The 22,505-nt window shown below is 40.1% G+C and overlaps 1 protein-coding gene across 1 annotated transcript; it reads left to right on the plus strand.

Moving 5' to 3' along the window:
• The first annotated feature begins 8,011 nt into the window (after positions 1-8,011).
• Positions 8,012-21,524, plus strand: LOC135744234 (tripartite motif-containing protein 16-like). The gene is made up of 6 exons (XM_065262229.2): positions 8,012-8,575; positions 8,739-8,822; positions 14,335-14,568; positions 14,742-14,895; positions 15,047-15,106; positions 20,802-21,524. The coding sequence occupies exons 1-6, from the start codon at positions 8,012-8,014 to the stop codon at positions 21,470-21,472; spliced, it is 1,767 nt and encodes a 588-aa protein (XP_065118301.1). The 3' UTR covers positions 21,473-21,524.
• Positions 21,525-22,505: the final 981 nt, after the last annotated feature.

A 22,505-nucleotide genomic window follows, 5' to 3' on the forward strand; every position in this document is an offset into this window, starting at 1 on the left:
GCTCATTTGAATTTTTACATTTGCATTTCTGATACACGTGACCTGACTGGGTTCCCACGGGTCCTTGAAATCCTTGAATCTGGGGGAAAAAATCAAGGCCCTGGGAAGTTTTTGAAAATATACATACATAGATACAGGTCATTTAAAGTGCTTGAATTTATTTTATGCGAGAGGTTTTCTGGAAAATATCTATATTATTCCCTGTGTAGTGTAAGATAATATCATTAAAATTCTAGACTTTTTAAGCACACGTGCTAAACTGTTCGCTTTAAATGCTTATATCTTCTGTAGGCGAATGATGATTCATACCAAAATGCTTTTTTGCATAGTTGTGTTTGACACATGAAAACGTCTCGGGTTACGTATGTAACTGTTGTTCCCTGAGAAGGGAACGAGACGCTGTGTCTTCCTTGTCATACTTCCTGCGTCACTGTAACGCCATCTTTGGCAATATTTCAGATAGCAATATACTTCATGCACCCTATCTTTGTCGTTAAGCCTCACCATTGGTTGATTTGATATTCATATTCAGACGCACTTACCCCTGGAGGCGTCCCCAAAGTGTCACTGCATTGACGCAGCGCGAGTTCCCTCGAAAGGGAACTGTAACAATGTATCTTAAAAGGTAACTTGATGTAACCTTGCTCTCATTTGAAATGTGTCCGCACATTTAGTCCTTGAATTTGAGGGTATTGAACCTGGAAAGTCCTCGAAGGGTCCTTGAATTTGAAGTTAACTAAGGTGTGGAAACCCTGCAGGTGTTTTCTGTTGATGGATTATAACTAGATCTTTATTTTAGGGCTTTTCACAATGCGCTTGACACCCTGGGTTATCTTCGTTCTTAACCTCGCGTTTAGCCCTAGGTTAAGGAGCGTTTCACACTTGTTGTTTAGAAGTGTGGTTATTCCTGAAATACCCTACAGTGTCAAAAAAAAGGTACAAAACTGTACTTTTTTGTCGCTGGGGTGGTACCCCAAGGTACCGTTTTGTACCTTTACAGGTATATAAACATAATACAATGTTGTACCTTTTGGGGTACATTATTGTTCCTGAAGGATCGATTGTGTACCTTCAAACAGTTAACTGTTTTGTACCCCTAAAGTTTAACTGGTACAAAATTGTTCCTTAAGGTACACGATTGGTCCTTAGGGTATAATATTGTACCCCATAAGGTACAACATTTTAATGTGTTGTATACCCATAAAGGTACAAAAAGGTACCTTTTAGGGTACCACCCCAGCGACAGAAAAAGGAACAACTTTGTACCTTTTTTTCTGACAGTTTAGGGTTATGTAACCCTTTCTTTTGTGGGGTTACATGCCGTGTGAAATGAAGTGGGCTTATAATGTTATGACTCGATGCTTAACAACAGACAGCCAATCAGAAACTGAAGTGAACGTACCTCATATGACCATCTGTGTACTGAAAACACCTGAATTTGAGTAAAAATGACATCCCATGAGACTTAAAACAGCAAGAAAGATTTATGTTGTGACCTGTTCTGTCACTGATGTGGAAAGTGCAAAACCAGTGGTTATTAATTGATTTTAATTTAGAAGTTCCCTGGTATTTCTTAACCCCTGGTTAAGTATGAACAGTGTGAAGGGTGAAACTGATAACCCAGGACTCCAATAACCCATGGTTAACTATTTCAAGTGTTAAGAGCCTTTTTGTTGAAGTCATCTTGTCCACCAAAGATGTAAGCATCGGTTCTTGGGGCATCACATGAAGTCGCACAAGCCTATTATGTAGGCTACATTGGACCAGGCAAGAATGAATAATAAACACAAGTGATATCTTCGCAACAAACCAAAGTGTTCACTGACCCACATAGGTATTTTTAATGTCTGTGATTATATAATCAGAGGTCCTAGACACAAAGCAACTTTGAAGACTAATTGTGTATCTACAAAAGAAGTTTTAGTTTTCAGAGTTGTAGTTTTTCCTTATCTGTCCTGGATTATTTTTTCTGTAAATGTCCAATTTCATTTCACATAGCATAGTCGCAAAGATAGCCTATATTACTATATGTAATTGCAATAAAGCAAATATTAAATGAGCACATTCTGGGATAATTAGCAGGAGTGCATTAAATTATAATGCACAAGCTCAACAAATACTATAAAATAACCCCTACTGAAAACCAGGCAAGGATGGTTGGCTAGTTTTAGCTGGTCTCCCAGACTGGTTTTAGCTTGTTTTAAAGGGGGGTTATGGCCACTTTAGGTCTAAGGTTCAAGCGTTTGTATTTGACCTTTATTTTATTCAGAAAAAACTTATAGTGACAGTAATGTCTTAATTTGTGTCACAAGTTATGAAAATTGGGGTCCATATGTACCTGTAAAAATAAATATGACCCTCAGTGCATGGCCGTCATGAAAGCACTTCACAAAACAACATCCCTCAGGGCTTTTGGCTCAATGATGTGCATGTTTGGAAAAATATGGATTGATTTTATGTGTTTACTTCAAATTTCTAAAAAAAAATAGTAATATTTATTCAATTTTTATTTCAAATGCGGCAATATGAGCCACTGATGTTGCATTTACACTAGTTTGTTCATTAATAATACATATAGCTTGAGGGCGACAGTCCAGAATTGACACACGAAGAAAAGCTTAGATCCATTTTAGCATAAACCCTTATAGGTGCATAGCAACCCTGCTGCTAAAAACATGCAAATAAAGCTGTTTTGAGGGATAAAACATGAAGACAATGAACACGAGTGGGATTATAAATGGTGTATCTGTGTTCTTCTAGTCATGTGAAGTATTTTCATAACTATACTGTATATTTATAACATAATTCATTATTATTTATTTATTTTAATTTAACTTTATTACATTATTAATATATCTGATTGTTATTTGAAGTAATTCTTTTTTATGACCCTTTTAGTCTGTCTGCCCCTGCGTAGGTCTGAGCACTTCGGCTGTCTTCCATATTTGACCCCATCATTTCCAGAGTCTTTACTAATGATCTGATGAGTGAATTAAAGGGATAGTTCACCCAAAAATGAAAATTCTGTCATCATTTATAAATTTCACGAAGGGTTCGGTTACAAACATTGCTCAAAATATCTTCCTTCGTGTTCATCAGAACAAAGAAGTTTGTAGAGGTTTGTAACAAAATAAAACTGAGTAAATGACTTGTAAATGAAATGAATTTTCATTTTTGAGTAAACTATCCCTTTAAGGCGTGTTTAAAAAGGAAGTGTTGAAAAATGTGTTGTGTTGGTGTGACTCCAGGAACAGGGTTGAGATGAGAAACATTGCCTGAAAGTTTATTCCTGGAATGAAAGCACACAGCAAGTAACTTCACACGTACAGCATTTAGTTGTTTGATCAAACCAAACCACATGGTGCTATACGACCTCCTTTAAACTGATTGTTTTTTTTCCTGTCGAAATGAATCCTCAAGATCATTAGATCAGGACATAAACACATTCAATCATAAGACAAATAAAATTGCACAACATAAAATAACATGTTAAGCATACTAAATCCTTAATAAATTTAAATTCAAAGACAGTATGTGTGAGCGGGACACAAACTAGCACATGGTTTTGTGTTTTTGGTCTTTTCCACTACTGTCATAAGATCTCCTGTGAATTTGTGAAGTTTTTGATAAGATACTGAACACACTGGAGGGTTTGAAGGCATGAAAGTAAATTTCTTTATCATGTTTTTCGTTTGATTTCTGAGTTGGGTGTTTTGTTAACTCTTTCCCCATCATTGACGAGTTATCTCATCAATTAAGAAAAAAACATTTGCATAAAAACACATTTTCCTGATGAGGTTTTATGTTAATTTGTAAAACCGTGATTATTTACACTAAAAAAAAATCCTTCACAAAAATCCAATTATTTCAGCTTTTTGCTAAAAAAATATTTTTGAAGAAAAATACCCAAAAAGAGTTTACAGTAAAAAATAAAAAACTTTTTTTTCTCGTTTTGTTTATTTGTTTATTTGTTTGAAAGCAGAGGGTCTGTTCTTTCATTTGATATATTTGCATGTTTATATATTTAAAAAAAATACCTGGACATCTTTTGTCTGAAGATTTTTTTTAAGTTAATTCCTGTAAAAAGGCGGAGCAGCTTCATAAGCTAAGTAACTGATAAAATCCTTAGAGTAATGCACTTCTTCTATTTTTATATTATTTCTCAGTTATTGTACATGAAAAAGCATTCATTTTTAAGTAAATTTCTGTAAAAACTACAAGAAAGCTTCATAAATTAAATGCTAAAAGCTGTAAATTTACAGGGATTTACCATTCAAAGATGTTATTATGTTTTTTTACATTCATGATTTGTTTTTTAAGGTTTAAGGGATGTTTATTAATGGTAATATTCTGTACTTTAATTAATTTTGACTGTCAAATCATCTGTGTATTTTTACACTTTATTGCACGTAATTTTGAAAAAAAAATATTTCCCGAAATTTGTCGAGAAACTTTTTACTGTTTTTTTCTACAGATTGTTTTACAGTGTGGGGAAATGGTAAAATATAGAAAAGAAAATTTAGACGTTTGAGTACTTTCATCTTAATTAACGCATTCTTACCTTGCAACGTCATATGGAAAGATGACCATCTTAAAGGGATAGTTCACTTTAAAATGAAAATCCTGTCATCATTTACTTATCCTCATGTTGTTCTAAACCTGTATAAATTTCTTTTCTCTGATGAACACAAAAAAGATATTTTGAGAAATGATGGTAAACACACAGCAGTAAGTGACCATAGATTTCCATAGTAGGAATAAAAAATATGATGGAATTTAATGGTTACCATCAACTGTGTACTTACCATCATTTATCAAAATATTTTCTTAGTCATTTATCACAATACTTCCAAAATATTATTTTCCTACTATGGAAGTCTATGGTCACTTGTGTTTTATTTCTCAAAATATCTTCTTTTGTGTTCATCAGAAAAAAGAAATTCAAACAGGTTTACAAAAACATGAGGATGAGTAAATGATGACAGAATTTCATTTTAAAGTGAACTATTCCTTTAAGTGTCACATAATTTTCAAGCCTAACATTTAAAAAACAATGAGGAATACATAGACCCAAGTAAATTTTAACATATGCCATTTAAGAGGAAAACTTTTTGTGAGAAGAGTCTTCTTCACCATGTCTTTTTTTAGGGAACTAAAACAGCTAAATCTGGAAAAAAAGTAAAGGATTATGTCATTGGCATAAAGTGAGATTTTGTGGCAATCAGTTTTCTCTTATGGCCTGAGCTAGCGGTTCTAGAGAGAGAGCAAATAAGATTGGTAATAAACTTTGGTTTAGTGTTTTTATCATCTGTATTAGGTTAGAATCAATGCCAAATACATTTAAGACAGCCCATAAAAACCTTCATTCAAGCCTGTCAAAGGTTTTTTCAGCATCCAGGCTGAAAAGTGCTGCCGGTTCATTAGATGTTTTATGGATGTTAAGAATATGAAAAAGGCATCTAACATTATCAGAGGCCTGTCTGCCTGTCTGGTCCACATGTAGGGGAGAACCGGGTGATAGGAACAAAGCGATTTACTCCGAACCCTGATAACATTTGCATACCAAAGTATGACTGCATCTTTAGCACGCAACCCTTGACAGAGCTTACAAATATCGCATTATTTCCTCACTGTTTTGCACGTGTACAACCCGAAAACAGAAAAAGTTGGGACATAGTAGAAATTGTGAGTAAAAAAGGAATGGAATAATTTACAAATCTCATAAACTTATATTTTATTCACAGTAGAATATAGATAACATATCAAATGTTGAAAGTAAAATATTTTGAAATGTCATGCCAAATATTGGCTCATTTTGGATTTCATGAGAGCTACACATTCCAAAAAAAGTTGGGACAGGTAGCAATAAGAGGCCAGAAAAGTTAAATGTGCATATAAAGGAACAGCTGGAGGAGGACCAATGTTTAGGAATGGGAATGTTGACCTATTCTTGTCTAATACAGACTTCTAGTTGCTCAACTGTCTTAGGTCTTCTTTGTCGCATCTTTCGCTTTATGATGCACCAAATCTTTTCTTTGGGTGAAAGATCTGGACTGCAGGCTGGCCATTTCAGTACTCAAATCCTTCTTCTATGCAGTCTTGATGTTGTAATTGATGCATTATGTGGTCTGGCATTGTCATGTTGGAAAATGCAAGGTCTTCCCTGAAAGAGACGACGTCTGAATGGGATCATATATATCTAGAACTTGGATAAACCTTTCAGCATTGATGGTGCCTTTCCAGATGTGTAAGCTGACCATGCCACACGCACTCATGCCACCCCAAACCATCAGAGATGCAGGTTTCTAAAATGAGCGCTAATAACAACTTGGGTTGTCATTGTCCTCTTTAGTCCGGATGAAATGGCATCCCAGTTTTTCAAAAAGAACTTCAAATTTTGATTCGTTAGACCACAGAACAGTTTTCCACTTTGCCAAAGTCCATTTTAAATGAGCCTTGCCCAGGGAAAACGCCTGTGCTTCTGGATCATGTTTAGATATGGCTTCTTTTTTGACCTACAGAGTTTTAGCTGGCAACAGCGAATGACACGGTGTATTGTGTTCACTGACAATGTGTTCTGGAAGTATTCCAGAGCCCATGTTGTGATTTCCATTACAGTAGCATTCCTGTATGTGATGCAGTGCCATCTAAGAGCCCGAAGATCACAGGCATCCGGTATGGTTTTCCGGTCTTGACCCTTACGCACAGAGATTGTTCCAGATTCTCTGAATCTTTGGATGATATTTTGCACCGTAGATGATGATAACTTCAATCTCATTGCATTTTTTCTCTGAGAAACTCAGAAAACTATTTTTTCGCTGCAGCATTGGGGGAATTGGTGATTCTCTGCCCATCTTGACCTCTGAGAGACACTGCCACTCTGAGAGGCTCTTTTTATACCCAATCATGTTGCCAATTGACCTAATAAGTTACAAATTGGTCTTTCAACTGTTCCTTATATGTACATTAAAATTTTCTGGCCTCTTATTGCTACCTGTCCCAACTTTTTTTGGAATGTGTAGCTCTCATGAAATGCAAAATGTGCCAACATTTGGCATGACATTTCAAAATATCTTACTTTCAACATTTGATATGTTATCTATATTCTATTGTGAATAAAATATAAGTTTATGAGATTTGTAAATTATTCCATTCCTTTTTTACTCACAATTTCTACTGTGTCCCAACTTTTTCTGTTTTGGGGTTGTAGTTCCGGAAAACTCTTTTCAACCATGATAAGTAAATTCCAAAAGCGGTCATTTTGTGTTGCTTGTTTCATGTGTTACAGTACTGATCAATCTACAGATTATTTAGTGAACCAACACATCCTGAAGTTTGCCTTCTCTGAGTTTTTCAAATTAAAAGTAAATCGATTTTAAATGTCAGGAGTTCCTGTCGGGACGAAAGTAACACTTGTGCCCAATTTGTTATTGTTGCTTATGTGAGCCTTTCACGAGTGAATTACAGTAATCTAGTCCGAAAGGTAATGAATGCACAACTTCCAAATTGGCGACATTGCTTTTTTATAGCATATGTTGAGCATTTTATGTTTCATTCCCATTGTGACGCCCCTGTCAGCAGCTAACTGTTTGTTTCTTTTGGTGGGTTTTGTGTTTATTTGCGGGTGACTGGCTGAATGATTGATTGGGAACACCGGCGCACAGGATTCAATGTAAGCATTATCAAGCAATATCAAGATTTAGGAAATATTTGTTTCTTATTGAATATATAAACAATATTGTTAAGATGAGCAAATGTTTTCCTGCTCTGATCACACTTAGGACCTCACATTACTGCTGACTTCATAGTGTAGAAAAACAGCTAATCGCATTTATCTGAAACCGTAAGGTTCCTGGTTAGACCGGTTGTGTGACTTCTAAGAAAGACATAATTAAAACTGAATGTTATCTGTTTCTTAGACAGAAACCAGGAAACCATTTCAGTGTTTAAATTCAGGGAAACCACAACCTTACATCATAAAGCTGTTGTCCATCTGTGTACATGCAGTAAAATGGCAGAAGCCAGTATTTTATGGGATCAGGATCAGTTCATCTGTTCAATCTGTCAGGATTTACTGAAGGATCCAGTGACCATTCCCTGTGGACACAGTTACTGTATGAGCTGTATTACAGACTGCTGGGATCAGAAGAGAAACTACAGCTGCCCTCAGTGCAGACAGACCTTCAATACAAGACCTGATTTATATAAAAACACCATGCTGGCTGAAGTGGTGGAGAAACTGACTGATCGATCTGCTGTCAGTTCTGCTGGACCTGAAGATGTGAAGTGTGACGTCTGTACTGAAAGAAAATACAAAGCTATCAAGTCCTGTCTGGTGTGTCTGAACTCTTACTGCCAAACTCACTTTGAACAACATGAAGCTTTTCACACAGGAAAGAGACACAAAGTGATTGATGTGACAGGAAGACTTCAGGAGATGATCTGCCCAAAACATCATAAACAACTGGAAATCTACTGCCGTACTGACCAACAATGTGTTTGTTATCTTTGTATGATGGATGAACATAAAGGTCATGACACAGTTCTGGTTGAAGTCGAGGGAACTGAGAAACAGGTATGAAAAAGATAACTATTGTGTTACGTAGAATATTTATATGATCAATAAGTGTGTGTTGAGCTCTAATGCTCTGGCAAGATGTTTTGAAAATTCCTCACTGGAAGATCTTCTCTAACTGTACACAAAGAGACAAATGATCTGTTATTTATCTGTTAAACAGAGACTACTGGGGAACAACCAGAGAAAACTCCAGGAGAAAGAGAAGGAATATCAGGATCTAAGTGAGGCTGTGAAGATTCACAAGGTGAGTCCCAGGGAGAAAGCAATCATTGAAACAATGTTAAAAATGGTTGATTTGTCAATGGTAATCCCATTAAATCAATATCACGTTTGCACCCTCAATTAATATTGAAAAAATATTAAAACTTCAACAAACCAACATTATGGTGATCAGCTGGGGCCTGGGCTCTTGTATTTTAATGTTAAATGGATTATATTATTATATTTTAAAGGTGTCAAATAAGTATTTGGTGTCCACAGAGTGTGTATGTGAAATTTTTGTTAAAAATACCCCACAGACAAAAATGTGCAGCGTTTTTGTCAATCTAATGTTAATCCTTGTTGGCTCTCCTGATTTTGATGTCCCCAGGGCAACATTATGTTGACCCTGGGACAACATTTCAATCAACCAATCAAATTTCATAAATAGTTTTACAGTTTGTTTTAAATGTAAGCTTACAACCAGCATTAGCTGTTTCTAGACCATTGTTTTTCACTTATCAGGTCAGAGAGGTACACTGGGCACTTGGCTTTGGGCGTACAGGTGAGTATACAAGGAAGTAGACTGGGCTCTTGGCTTTGGGCGTACAGGTGAGTATACAGGGAAGTAGACTGGGCTCTTGGCTTTGGGCGTACAGGTGAGTATACAGGGAAGTAGACTGGGCTCTTGGCTTTGGGCGTACAGGTGAGTATACAGAGAGGTACACTGGGCACTTGGCTTTGGGCGTACAGGTGAGTATACAGAGAGGTACACTGGGCACTTGGCTTTGGGCGTACAGGTGAGTATACAGGGAAGAAGACTGGGCTCTTGGCTTTGGGCGTACAGGTGAGTATACAGGGAAGTAGACTGGGCTCTTGGCTTTGGGCGTACAGGTGAGTATACAGGGAAGTAGACTGGGCTCTTGGCTTTGGGCGTACAGGTGAGTATACAGAGAGGTACACTGGGCTCTTGGCTTTGGGCGTACAGGCGAGTATACAGGGAAGTAGACTGGGCTCTTGGCTTTGGGCGTACAGGTGAGTAAACAGAGAGGTACACTGTGCTCTTGGCTTTGGGCGTACAGGTGAGTATACAGAGAGGTACACTGGGCTCTTGGCTTTGGGCGTACAGGTGAGTATACAGGGAAGTACACTAGGCTCTTGGCTTTGGGCGTACAGGGGAGTATACAGGGAGGTACACTGGGCACTTGGCTTTGGGCGTACAGGTGAGTATACAGGGAAGTAGACTGGGCTCTTGGCTTTGGGCGTACAGGTGAGTATACAGGGAAGTAGACTGGGCTCTTGGCTTTGGGCGTACAGGTGAGTATACAGAGAGGTACACTGGGCTCTTGGCTTTGGGCGTACAGGCGAGTATACAGGGAAGTAGACTGGGCTCTTGGCTTTGGGCGTACAGGTGAGTATACAGAGAGGTACACATGGCTCTTGGCTTTGGGCGTACAGGTGAGTATACAGGGAAGTACACTAGGCTCTTGGCTTTGGGCGTACAGGGGAGTATACAGGGAGGTACACTGGGGACTTGGCTTTGGGCGTACAGGTGAGTATACATGGAGGTACACTGGCCTCTTGGCTTTGAGCGTACAGGTGAGTATATTAGGCTTGAAATGAATGCAACTCACAGACCCGTAGGTAGGGAGACGTCAGGCTTTAGCTTTATGGGGCTTAGGTGGCTGGAGAGGACGTATGTACACACAGCGAACTTCTAGCCTTCCTCGCTAGGACAGACTTCTAATGCAACACTTAAATGTTGACTTCCAAAACGTCGTGGAACAGTCCCACGTCGACACAAAGCCCTTGGCTCAATCCTGCAGACTGGCAACAGACACACACACGGAGTCTCTTCAACAATAGACTACTTAGATGAATATGTAGGGAGAGATACAACACCTCTTGACTTCGAACAGACGTACAGATGGAGGGACAGGCCGAGGCTGCTGCACGTTGGGCCTAACACGGCCACGGATGAAATCCTAAACGGTGGGTAGGATGGAATAGGACACCACACCAGATGATGTACTGTACGAGTCGCTTCCCTCCCCACTCTTCCAAACAGCGGGACAAGTGATCTAGACAGGGGCGGGCATCTGCAGACACTCAACAGGCGTATAATCATACACCAAGACAGCACATGTACTTTCTTCCACACAGCAGCCAATTAAAGCTCTCCCTCCTTCAAATACTCCACACAATATTCACAGCAATATTCTTACTTCTTACAGTTGGCACCCACCACCAGGTGGGGGAAGAGATTACGAGTCACAGTCGGGTTGTATAATAGATTTATCAGTCGTCCACCGACACCAGCTCACTTCCTTCAATCCAGGGCTCTCCTCTTCGGCCTAGGGAGTGATCGCTGACAACATTGACACAGCACAACACTACAATTCTTCAAGTGTACACACGTCAAAAGACTCACCCACGGCACGCCACACACACTGACGGTGAATTAAGGTCCGATCACCACGTTGGGCCAAGAATTGGTCCTGAACAGCAGAAAGGGGTTGATAAGGAGGATGACCAAATGGAGACGTCACATCCACGACTTGTAAACCCACTCTTTCTTCTTCGTAGCTAGCTTCGGCTCGCCCACCACTCCTTTCTACGGGTGGGGCCGGATACACGCTGAGCGAGCACTCAGGACTGACTCTTCAATATCCACAATCTCTTCAAAGTAAACAGCACGGGTCAACACAATTACTTCGGCAGGAATTTCCTAAGTACTTAGCTTCGTTTTCCTTCAGCCCAATCCTCCACTTTGTCTTCGCCCAGTCTGCAATCTCCACAATAATACGCCTCTCCAGCACACCAAACACTTCCGTCTCCCCCACAATGCTTGCTGGAATAAACTTCCTCTTCCTGTTTTCCTGATGCTCTATTTATACTACTCCTCTCCTCTGATCTGCCCAATCGCCAATCGCCACACTTGATAAGCACACCTGACGCCGATATCGCCTGATTACGGTTGCCCGGAGTTACCGGAGCTGGCCAGGTGTTTCTGTGAAAATGGTCCGGGCAGAACTACTTCCACCATTTTTAGTTCCGCCATATTTATAGTTCCGCTGCTTACAGTCATTCCGTGACATAAACAAATGAGTTAACTGACGAGAGACGGATGACGTGAACTCCCCTGCTTCGTTCTCATTGGTAGTTGCTCCCCCCTGTTGAAAAAAAAACAATAAAACCATTACAGAAAAAATTTATGGTTTCCATTAAAATACCAATAGGAACCATTAGCTTTTACCATTAAAACCACTACACTGTAGTGTGTTTTGGGTCATATTCCATTAGAACCAATACATAGAACCAATAGAAACAATACATACCATTATAGACCAGCAAAGACCAATACACTGTAGTGTGTTTTGGGCCATATTCCATTAGAACCAATGATATTCCCAATAAAACCAATAGAATTTCTGTGATGGTGTCTATTGTTTTTTTAGCAGGGCTGAATGTTGCTCATAATTTGCATAAAGTTAAACATTTCTCAACTTTGTTGCAACTGAACACACCCATCCAGCTGTCAACGGTCACTGTCGCTCGTGTCTCTGGATGCCGCAGAGCTTCCAATGAAATCAATGAGATTGCGTCGCTCTGCTTCTGCTAGTCGCTTATAATGTGAAGGTACCTGAACACATATGATCCAGAATCAGATACTGAGTCAGTAATTAATAAACAGGAACAACAACTTTTAAAATTGTGACCGCTCCAACAGCTGTAAACAAGTGGCAAATCCGGCATCAAACTGAGCCTTGTTTGTAAAGCAATCCTCTCCAAAATGCAGCCAGGGAACAAACATAAACGCATTCGCAATACACACGCACAATGAAGACGAAGACTCACCCACGGCACTCCACACACTTTAAGTGAACTAAGGACTGAGCCAAAATCGACCCGGATTCGTCGTGTGGTTGGTTGGGTGTTGTTCTCAGTGGAGGGGAAAAGCACCTAAATAATGGACGCAGGACCTCCTGCTTTTATTCCTAATTATGTCTCCTCGGCCTACCCACGTTTCTCTCCACAGTGGGGCCGCAGATCTGTTCGTCCAACTCACAACACACGTTAGGTAATATAGCCTCTTCAACACTACATAGTACAATGGATAGTGTTACTCACGTGCAATGGAAATATTTCACAACGCTGGCTTCCCATATGGACTTCCAGTATTACTCCCCGGCTCACCCACGCTTCTTTCCACAGTAGGGCCGCAACTCTGTGTGCTAGACTCACAACACACGTTTGGTAATATACCCTCTTTTTCCACACTACGTAGTACAATGTATGATGGTACTCACGTGCCTTTGGCAATACTTCACAGCGCTGGCGTCCTGGTTATCTTCCAGTACTACTCCCGGCTGGCCACGTCTCTCTCCACAGTGGGGCCGAACACACTGATAACACTCCGCTGTTCTTATTCCTTTCACAGCTTGTCCGCCGCTGTCGATCGTCCTTGGCGATAGCTCCGGTGAGTAATCTCCAATGTTACTGTTCCAATGACATCCAAACATGAAAGCACATCCGCATCATAGCAGTAAAACTCCTCATATACTCAGCCCAGTGACTGGAATCCTTGATACTTCCTTCACCCAGTCGATTACAACCTCTGTTTCCTCCTACAAGGACTTCACCCAGGCCTCCACTCTTTCCACACCGGATCGGTTCGTACACCACACGCAGCACAGAAATGGCAGAGAAAAGCACTTCTTCCGTGGTGCTCCTTTATCCAACAGCTTCAACTCCTTCCTTTTGCCTTCTTCGGCCACCGCACTCTTTCCACTCGCTTTAAGCGGTCCCCGGATCAACAGCGCCTTCAGACTCTTCAGAAGCAGCGGGTGTTTGGTCCACCCTTGGCAGAGCGGAGCTCGCCCCGAAATACACTTCCCTCCTACTGTGTTTTTCTGGATCTATTTATGTGTATCTTCTTCAATACATCCTCCAATCACAAGGTTGCCACATTAACTCTGCACACCTGTTGCTCGTAAGCCCTGATTGTGTTGCCCCAGCAAAATTTGGTCTGGGCGGAAACCATCTTCGGGCGGAACCAATCTTTGTCGCTTTTGGTTCCGCCCTATAATAGTCACCCTGTGACATTTACATCTTCAAAAACATCTCATAATATGACCCCTTTAAGTAAAAAGGGGTAAATGTTTGAACTTACAAACCCGAGCAATTATAACACTCAAAAAAGGATTAACATCTTAATAAAAAACAACTAATTCCAACTTAACTTTGAAACACATTTTTCTTTTCCAACACAAGTTTCTACTTAATCACAAACACTGCCAAAAAAGGTTTAACTTGGTGAAAGTCAATTGCTTTACAAAAGCAAAAACTGGTGGTTTATCAAAATTTCAATATTTTTTCAATATTAATGGAGGTAGCAAACGTGATGTTTATTCAGTGGGATTTACATTGACAAATAAATTTTTTTAACATTGTTTCAATTGTTGCTTGCTATCTGGGGTTTGATGAATAGAGGAACATAAATAAAGAAGTGTTTGAGATTGAGTTTCAGTCTGATTTTAATGTGTTTGTGTTAACAGCGCTCTGCACAGACAGCAGTGGACGACACTGAGAGGATCTTTACTCAACTGATCCGATCCATTGAGAGAAGACGATCTGAGGTGACACAGCTGATCAGAGATCAGGAAAAGACTGCAGTGAGTGAAGCTGAAGGACTCTTGAAGCGACTGGAGCAGGAGATTAATGATCTGAGGAGGACAAATGATGAGATGGAGAAACTTTCACAAACAAAAGATCACATCAGTTTCCTTCAGGTAGCTCAACACTGTACACTACAACATACATTACAAGAAATACATCTTGACTTTAATCAGATAGGATTGAGTTTTATTCATGTCAATAGAGTACAGATCATGTCTAAATCAACACAAATCTAATTGTTGTGTATTGTAGGTTTGGTTTTTTTCATTGTATTGTGTTCATGTAGAGTTTTCAGTCTCTCTCTTCATCTCCTGGATCTTCAGACAACATCATTGTATCTTCTCTTCTCTCTTTTGATGATGTGATGAAATCTGTCACTAAACTGAAAGAAAAGATGGAAGATTTCTGTAAAGAAGAGATTGGAAAGATATCTGAGAAAGGTAAAGAAACATCTCAAACTAAGACTGTGATTTACTCTCAGAAATGAGTCCTACAGTAACATCAAACATAACAGAAGAAATACAGAGCAGATTAAAATGATGATGATTTTATATAAGATTTAATCTGATGATGTCACTTTATTTTCTTTAGTTTCATTTTTAGAAATGATTCCCACCAATGAACCCAAGATCAGAGCAGAGTTCCTACAGTGTAAGACACATTTTCTCATTATTATTTTCTCATTTCAAGTTAAATAAATTAACTGTAACTTGACAAATACTTATACAATAGATAAATATCTACATAAAGCTTGTAATGTCTACTTTTAAGTGATGCAAGTGAAAATAAATGAATGTCATTGGGTGTTAATTGTATAAGAAGAGGGAGGCGTACCGTCTTTCTCCTTTTACTTTATTATTGAAATGAGCCGAGATCGCCACACCCATGCAGCATTGATATTAAAAGCACAGAGATTATCCATATGCATTGCTCATACCTCCTGCAGTCAATGGACACACAATCTCTGATCCAGAAAGTAATATCTTTGTGATTCCGTTAGACAATAAACAAAACGGGCACACACAAAAACACAAGGCATCATATCTGATGTTTTTGTGGTATTCTTATAAAAGACGTGATTGCAAACAGCACATCTAAAACCTTTAGATTTATTCACATCTATCTCTGCACAGCAAGTTCATTACATGCACCGATCAAATGCCTGGCCAGGGATTCCTTTGTGCTGCTTTCACAAACAACACAAGGGGGAGTAAAGGCGTCTATAAACAAACACAAAGTATTGATAAGTTGACCACACTCATCCCTTGTTGTGTTTGTACTATAAAGATTACAAAAGCATAAGTAAGAGTCCAGACAACGATGGGCAGTTCTTTTTTTGTGTTTTGTTTTTAATATTTTGTAATGAATTCACAAGTATTCCTTATCATGGTTTTACTACAGAAAAAGTAGTTTCCTCTTAAATTCCTGCCTACAAGGCTCATTATGCGGCTCATTATGCTCACATTCACCCGAGTACTAACTGGACTGCATTTCCCATCCTTCTCCGCGGCTCGCTGATTACGTGCTTCCTGTTCCGTGTCAGCAGGCCTATTTAGCTTGGGACTCTAGCACGCTTACTCCGCAAAGTCTTGTTTGCCCTTAGCAGCATTACTGAGCGTTTCCTGTGTGTATACCCGTGTTTGTTTTCTTGGTGTTGATTTCGGACTGCCTATTGGATTATTGTTTTTTGCCACCTGCCCCGACTTTGGATTGGATTATCGTCTATGATTGTTCTCTGCCTGCCCCGACATTGGACTGTGTTTACGTTAATGTTTAATTGCTGCAACGCTATCCATGTCTATCTGCTGTTTGTTTTGCATATCTTTTAATAAAGAATTGCAATTGGATCCCAGTCTGTCTGAAGCGTCAAAGAACTTTGCCACAATCAGATCCAGCAACACTGCCACAACTTACCGGCGAGCTATCCTCACAAACTAACATCCTAGCGGCCCATCAGCAGCAGTTAGCACAGCTAACCTCCTTCACGGAGGAGCTGGTTCGCTCCATGCAAGGCCTGCACTGCCCAGCGGCTGCAGCCTCCACAGATGCCACAGCTGCCCCGCTTCCTCCACCTTCGGCACCCGCAGCTCTGCCCGTGACTCCTGCAACTCCCCGTCTGGCCTAACCGGAAAAATTTGATGGCACCCCGGAAAAGTGTAAGGGATTTCTGATGCAGTTTGAACTCTTTATCGCCCAACAACCAACCCTGTACAACACGGAGGTCGGTAAGATCTCTTTTGTCTTCTCTTTGCTTACCGGGAAACCATTAGAGTGGGCAACTGCTTTATGGTAGGCAGGAAGTTTTAGCCGTTGCACATACAATGAATTCCAGAGAACCATGCGGTCAATATTTGAATGAACGGCCCGAGGCCGTGACTTGGGGGAACAGTTGACTGCGCTTTGTCAAGGCCCCCACACCACAGCCGAGTATGCTTTAACGTTCCGCACCCTAGCAGCGCAAACTAATTGGGTGGAAAACAGGCTGAAGACTCTGTTCCAGCCAGGATTAAATCTGGAACTTCAGTTTGAATTGGCCTGCCGGGACGATAGAAAGAGTTTTGATGAATTCGTTGCACTAGCAATTCGTATCGACAACCTAGTTTGAGTGACAAGGCCAGTGCGAGGCTTATGCACTACTGTACCGTCAACCCCAGAGGAGTGTGAGCCCATGCAGGTGGGTCGAGCATGGCTTACAGTGGAGGAGAGAGAGCCCCGCTTCAGGGATTGGTGTGTTTATACTGCGGTGAATCAGGCCACATCCTCGCTACCGGTCCAGTGCGACCCACGCAAACTCGTCTTGGCAAGGTGAGTGCTACCCTTCCTACCTAAACCTTTGACTGTTTGGAGATACCCATTACATTTAAATATCATGACCAAATTATAACTTCTAAGGCTTTACTAGATTCCGGGGCTGCGGGCAACTTTAATGACTCTGGGCTTGTGAAAATTCATAACATCTCAGTAACCCCTTGTGTGCCTCCTCTTTCTGTCTCAGCATTAGACAGGAGGCCCCTGGGCTTGAGCCAAGTCACTCATGTCACGTAAAATATCACCCTCATCACTTCACCTGACCATTTGGAAAGGATCTAATTCTACGTCGTCTCATCTCCTCACAACCCTGTCATCCTAGGCTATCCATGGCTACGTCACCATAACCCTCTCATCTCCTGGAAGGAGAAACATATAATTAGTAGGAGTGAACAGTGTTTTACATCCTGTGTTAATAAAACCCCAGGCTCCTTTCAAGTAACCTCCATTGATTCTCCATTCCCGAGAATCTACCACATGTATACCACAATCTGGCCATTGTGTTCAGCAAGAACAGGGCTACGCAGCTACTGCCTCATCGACACAGCAACTGCGCCATTAATCCATTTTTTAAACTTATAGCGTGCGTCTCCTCAGACTGTAAATGAAGCTCGGGCGCACAAAACAAAAGAAAGATAAAAGAAGCTGGGGCGGAACAAATAACACTCAGCCGCATCGTACGTCAGCCGCGTCACTGACTTTATGGGGCGCCGCAGTCGGATGACGTCAAAGTACCGCGAGAGCTCTTCAAGAAATCTTAGGGAGTAGTTTAATTTTGACCCGCTCTCGCGGTACTTTGACGTCTTGCAGCGCAGCATGAAGTCAAACTCATAAGTTACACAGAGACCCTATTTTAAATACAAAATTTGAAGGCGGGTTCATTTGTTTAACGGAACGCAAATACCGGAGTGTAATCTGATATACCCTTACATGTTACGATGTAAATAGTCCTCAAATTGTATATTATATTGTATTACCAGAAGTTCATACGAAATCTGATGTAAACAATAGACTATATATCTATATTTCACGGATTATACGCATTTGTGGACAAAAATCATTGGATGATTCACACATCTGAAACAGACTGGATTCGACTTGTGATCCCCACAAAGGTAAAAGTCCTGTTTATTTTTGCATGTTGTTCATCCGGACTTCTGTAATAAAATACTACATATGATGCTAGAATCTGTATCTTAAAACGGCTTTACAGGGGGTATGGCTTAGCTAAATGAGATGTAAATGAGCCCTATTGTCTCTCTAGCCAGGGAAAAGGGAAAGTGTTAACTTTTTTCTTTCTCAAATTTCTCAGCATTCTCTTTCTTGAATGTGTTACACATCGTTAGAAAGCTTAGAAACTGCATTTCTGCAGAATCTATGAATAACTTAAAATGCCCCAGATCTGACTTGTGTCCCTACTTTCCGTGACTGGTCACATATACTTCGATATTTTCAAAAGGAACACATACAAAACGTCAGAGCAGTCCTCCAATGACTCATTTCACATCAGCTCTATGCCAAAGCCGAAAAATGTGAGTTTCATTAGACCACTACGTCCTTCCTGGGTTACATCATCAGTTCAGATGGGGTCGCCATGGATAAGAAAAAGGTACATGCAGTATTAAACTGGCCCAAACTACAGACGGTAAAGGAGTTACAACGATTCCTGGGCTTTGCTAACTTCTATAGGAGGTTTATTAAGAACTTCAGTATTGTATCGGCACCTTCAACCTCTTTGGTAAGAAAGGCCAGCCACAAGTTATCTTGGAACCCAGATGATGAAAGGGCTTTCGAAGATCTAAAGTCCCTATTTACCTCTGCTCTGATCCCACATCACCCAGACCCCGAGCAACCATTTGTAGTAGAAGTGGATTCTTCCAGTTCCGGCATTGGTACCATTCTCTCTCAAATACATGGTGATCCGTCCAAATTATTCCCCTGTGCATTCTTTTCACGCAAACTGAACTCCACCCTTCAGATTTTGAAGAATAAGTTTTGGTGGCAGTCCATGAATCCTGATGTGAATTCAGTGGATAAGTCATGTACCATTTGTGCAACAAATAAATTCTCTCATCAAACCCTAGCAGGCCTCTTTCAACCCTTGAGATCCCAAAAAGACCCTGTTCCCATATAGCTATTGACTTTGTCACAGATTTACAAACATCTGAAAGCAAAACTGTCGTCCTGTCTGTGGTGGACCGTTTTTCTAAGGTCTGTAGGATCATTCCATTACCCAAACTCTCGTCAGCCCTGGATACATCTGATCAACTTCTTCAGTGCGTATTCCGTTACTATGGACTCCCTGAGGACATTGTGTCGGACCGTGGTCCCCAGTTCGCGTCTAAGGTATGGAAAACATTCCTTAAAGCACTCAACATTAACATCAGTCTCACATCTGGCTATCACCCACAATCCAACGTGCAAGCCGAACGTCTCAATCAAGAACTCACCAAGTTTCTCAGAATACACTGTCATCAGAATCAACATGATTGGTGTTGCTTCCTACCTTGGGCGGAATATGCACAAAACTCTATCAAGAAGTCAGCCAATGTGTCCTTGGATATCAACCACCCATGCTCCCCTGGGATGACGAGCCCTCTGAAATCCCCACCATTGATGCATGGTCTATACGCAGCCAGGAGGTATGGGATCAAGCTCATGTCCAACCTGCTGGACTCTAGAAGACGGGGAACCATCATCGGTACTCAACCCTCAGGTTCACCCGAGTACTAACTGGACTATACATTTTGGACTCTAGACGATGGGGCTCCATCATCCAGTATCTTGTGGACTGGGAGGGGTACGGCCCGGAAGAGAGATCTTGGAAGGACGCCGAAACTATTCTGGACCCTAATTCACCTCGAGTTCCACAGATCTCATCCAGATAAGCCGCCCCCTTGTGCCCGAGGTCACTCTTGAAACAACCTCTCCTGCGTCTGGAGCTGCTCGCAGGGGGAAGGCTCTGTGATAGATGTCAGTGCCACGCCCCCGGTACTCAACTCTCATGTTTACCAGAGTACTAACTGGACTGTAAATTTTACAGTAAAGCCATGTTGGCCAATCAGAAGCCATTGCAAAGTCTCGTCTCGGCAAAAACAATAACACCACAAGCCAAAAACTATGGTCACGACAACGCTGTAACCAGAGATTCTGAAAATCTTCACCCTAGCAGAAGTTTTTATAAAAGTTCGGTGTCAGTCACCTGATACTGTGTTTGCGTGTGGGCGAACGGTCAAACCGGATAGAAAAAGGTACGATTTTAAAAATACCCATGTATGTGTGGACAGGGCCCAAGACAGAACAGAAACATGAAAAACTGAAAGTCCATGACTGTCACATAAATATCTAACTGTAATATAATCATTCTTATTCACTTCATCTCTCAGTGTTTTAAATTATCAGTGTATAGATACGGTATATACACTTACCTGACCTTTACACTCAAATTAACATAGAAATTATCATGTTAAACATGTTAAACTATAATAAATATTAGAAACTAGCATAAAATATAATATTTTGTGTTTATCTTCTTCAGATTTCGGGCTCTTCTCTCTGGATCCACACACAGCACACAGATTTATCTGTCTGTCTGAGGAGAACAGAGCGGCTTCTTACACTGACACAGATCAGCGGCATCCTGATTCTGATCCTGTACCTGATCACCCAGACAGATTTGATTATTATTATCAGGTGTTGTGTAGAGAGAGTTTATGTGGACGCTGTTATTGGGAGATTGAGTGGAGTGGGGATGATGGTGTGTTTATATCAGTGTCATATAAGAGCATCAGCAGGGAGGGGAGAGGTGACGAGTGTTTATTTGGATTTAATGATCAGTCCTGGAGATTGTTCTGTTCTCCCTCTGAATTCTCATTCTGGCACAATAAGATAAAGACAAAACTCCCTGTAGTGTCCAGTTCTTCTAGAATAGGAGTTTATGTGGATCACAGTTCAGGATCTCTGTCCTTCTACAGCGTCTCTGACACAATGACCCTCATCCACAGAGTCAACACCACATTCACTAAACCTCTCTATCCTGGGGTTGGGTTATATTCAGACTCAACAGTCAAACTGTGTCTAGCATGTGATGGAGATGTTTTACGTAGACCTACTACAAGAAGAATTGGTCAAAAGAGTAAACTGAAAACAATTTGGAATAGTATTTACTTGAAAATAGATAAGAAACCATTTTCACTCAGAAAACACTAGTTAATTTAAAATAATTGTCAAGGCTAAACACAATTATCAACAGTTTTAACTAGAATTTTCTAAGTACACTGCAAAAAAATAATTTCAAGAAAGAAAATCTTAATATTTTTGTCTTGTTTTCAGTTAAAATATCTAAAAATTCTTAAACTAAGATACTTTCTCTTGATGAGCAAAACGACCCAAGAAAATAAGTCTAATTTTAGACCAAAAATATCAAATGTAAGTGATTTTGTGCATAAAACAAGCAAACAAGTCTGCCAATGGGGTAAGCAAATTTTTCTTGAATTTTTCTTGAATTTAGTGTTCAAAAAAAATTGTTCAAGATTGTATTTCTTGTTTTATGCACAAAATCACTTAAATTTGATATTTTTGGTCTACAAACTAGATTTATTTTCTTGGGTCGTTTTCAGAAAGCATGGGCAGTGGTATCCTCTGCCACCTTGCATTTGTCACATAATGGTGAAACAGAAGGGAAGATTTTGTGTATCTTTGCTTTGGTGTAGAACATGATTATCTTAAATAAATATAAATAAAACAATTTCTTGACTTTTGATGTTTGAGTCGTTGAACTTAGTTGGAAATTGAACACATTTGTGTCAGTCTACACTAGGGATGTGCAGCGGAGTCAGTATTTGTATTTGTATCTGTAACAATCTAAAAATTATTTGTATCTGTATTTGTATTCAGATGGAACCGGAAGTGGGCGTGTCTTAAACCGGAAGATTGTCATATTACATGAAAATGGCATTTTCAATGAATTTTTGATTTTATTATAATTATAACTTAAATAACTGTAAATATTTATTAAAAATAATATTACAAAATTTTGATCAAAAAGACAAATAACTTGATTCTCATTAATAATATGCATGGAAAACAAACTTCCCATTTTCTGGACTGTCTAATACACCTTGTGCCTATGTGCGTTGAACTTGAGAGCGCGTTGACTGTACATCACCTTTAAGCGTTTATTGTGTCTTTCAGCACAGTAACCCATTCTGTCTAAATGAGTGGGAGGTTTTCAGGAAAAATA

Source organism: Paramisgurnus dabryanus, chromosome 6 (genome assembly GCF_030506205.2).
Source record: "Paramisgurnus dabryanus chromosome 6, PD_genome_1.1, whole genome shotgun sequence".
NCBI lineage: Eukaryota > Metazoa > Chordata > Actinopteri > Cypriniformes > Cobitidae > Paramisgurnus > Paramisgurnus dabryanus.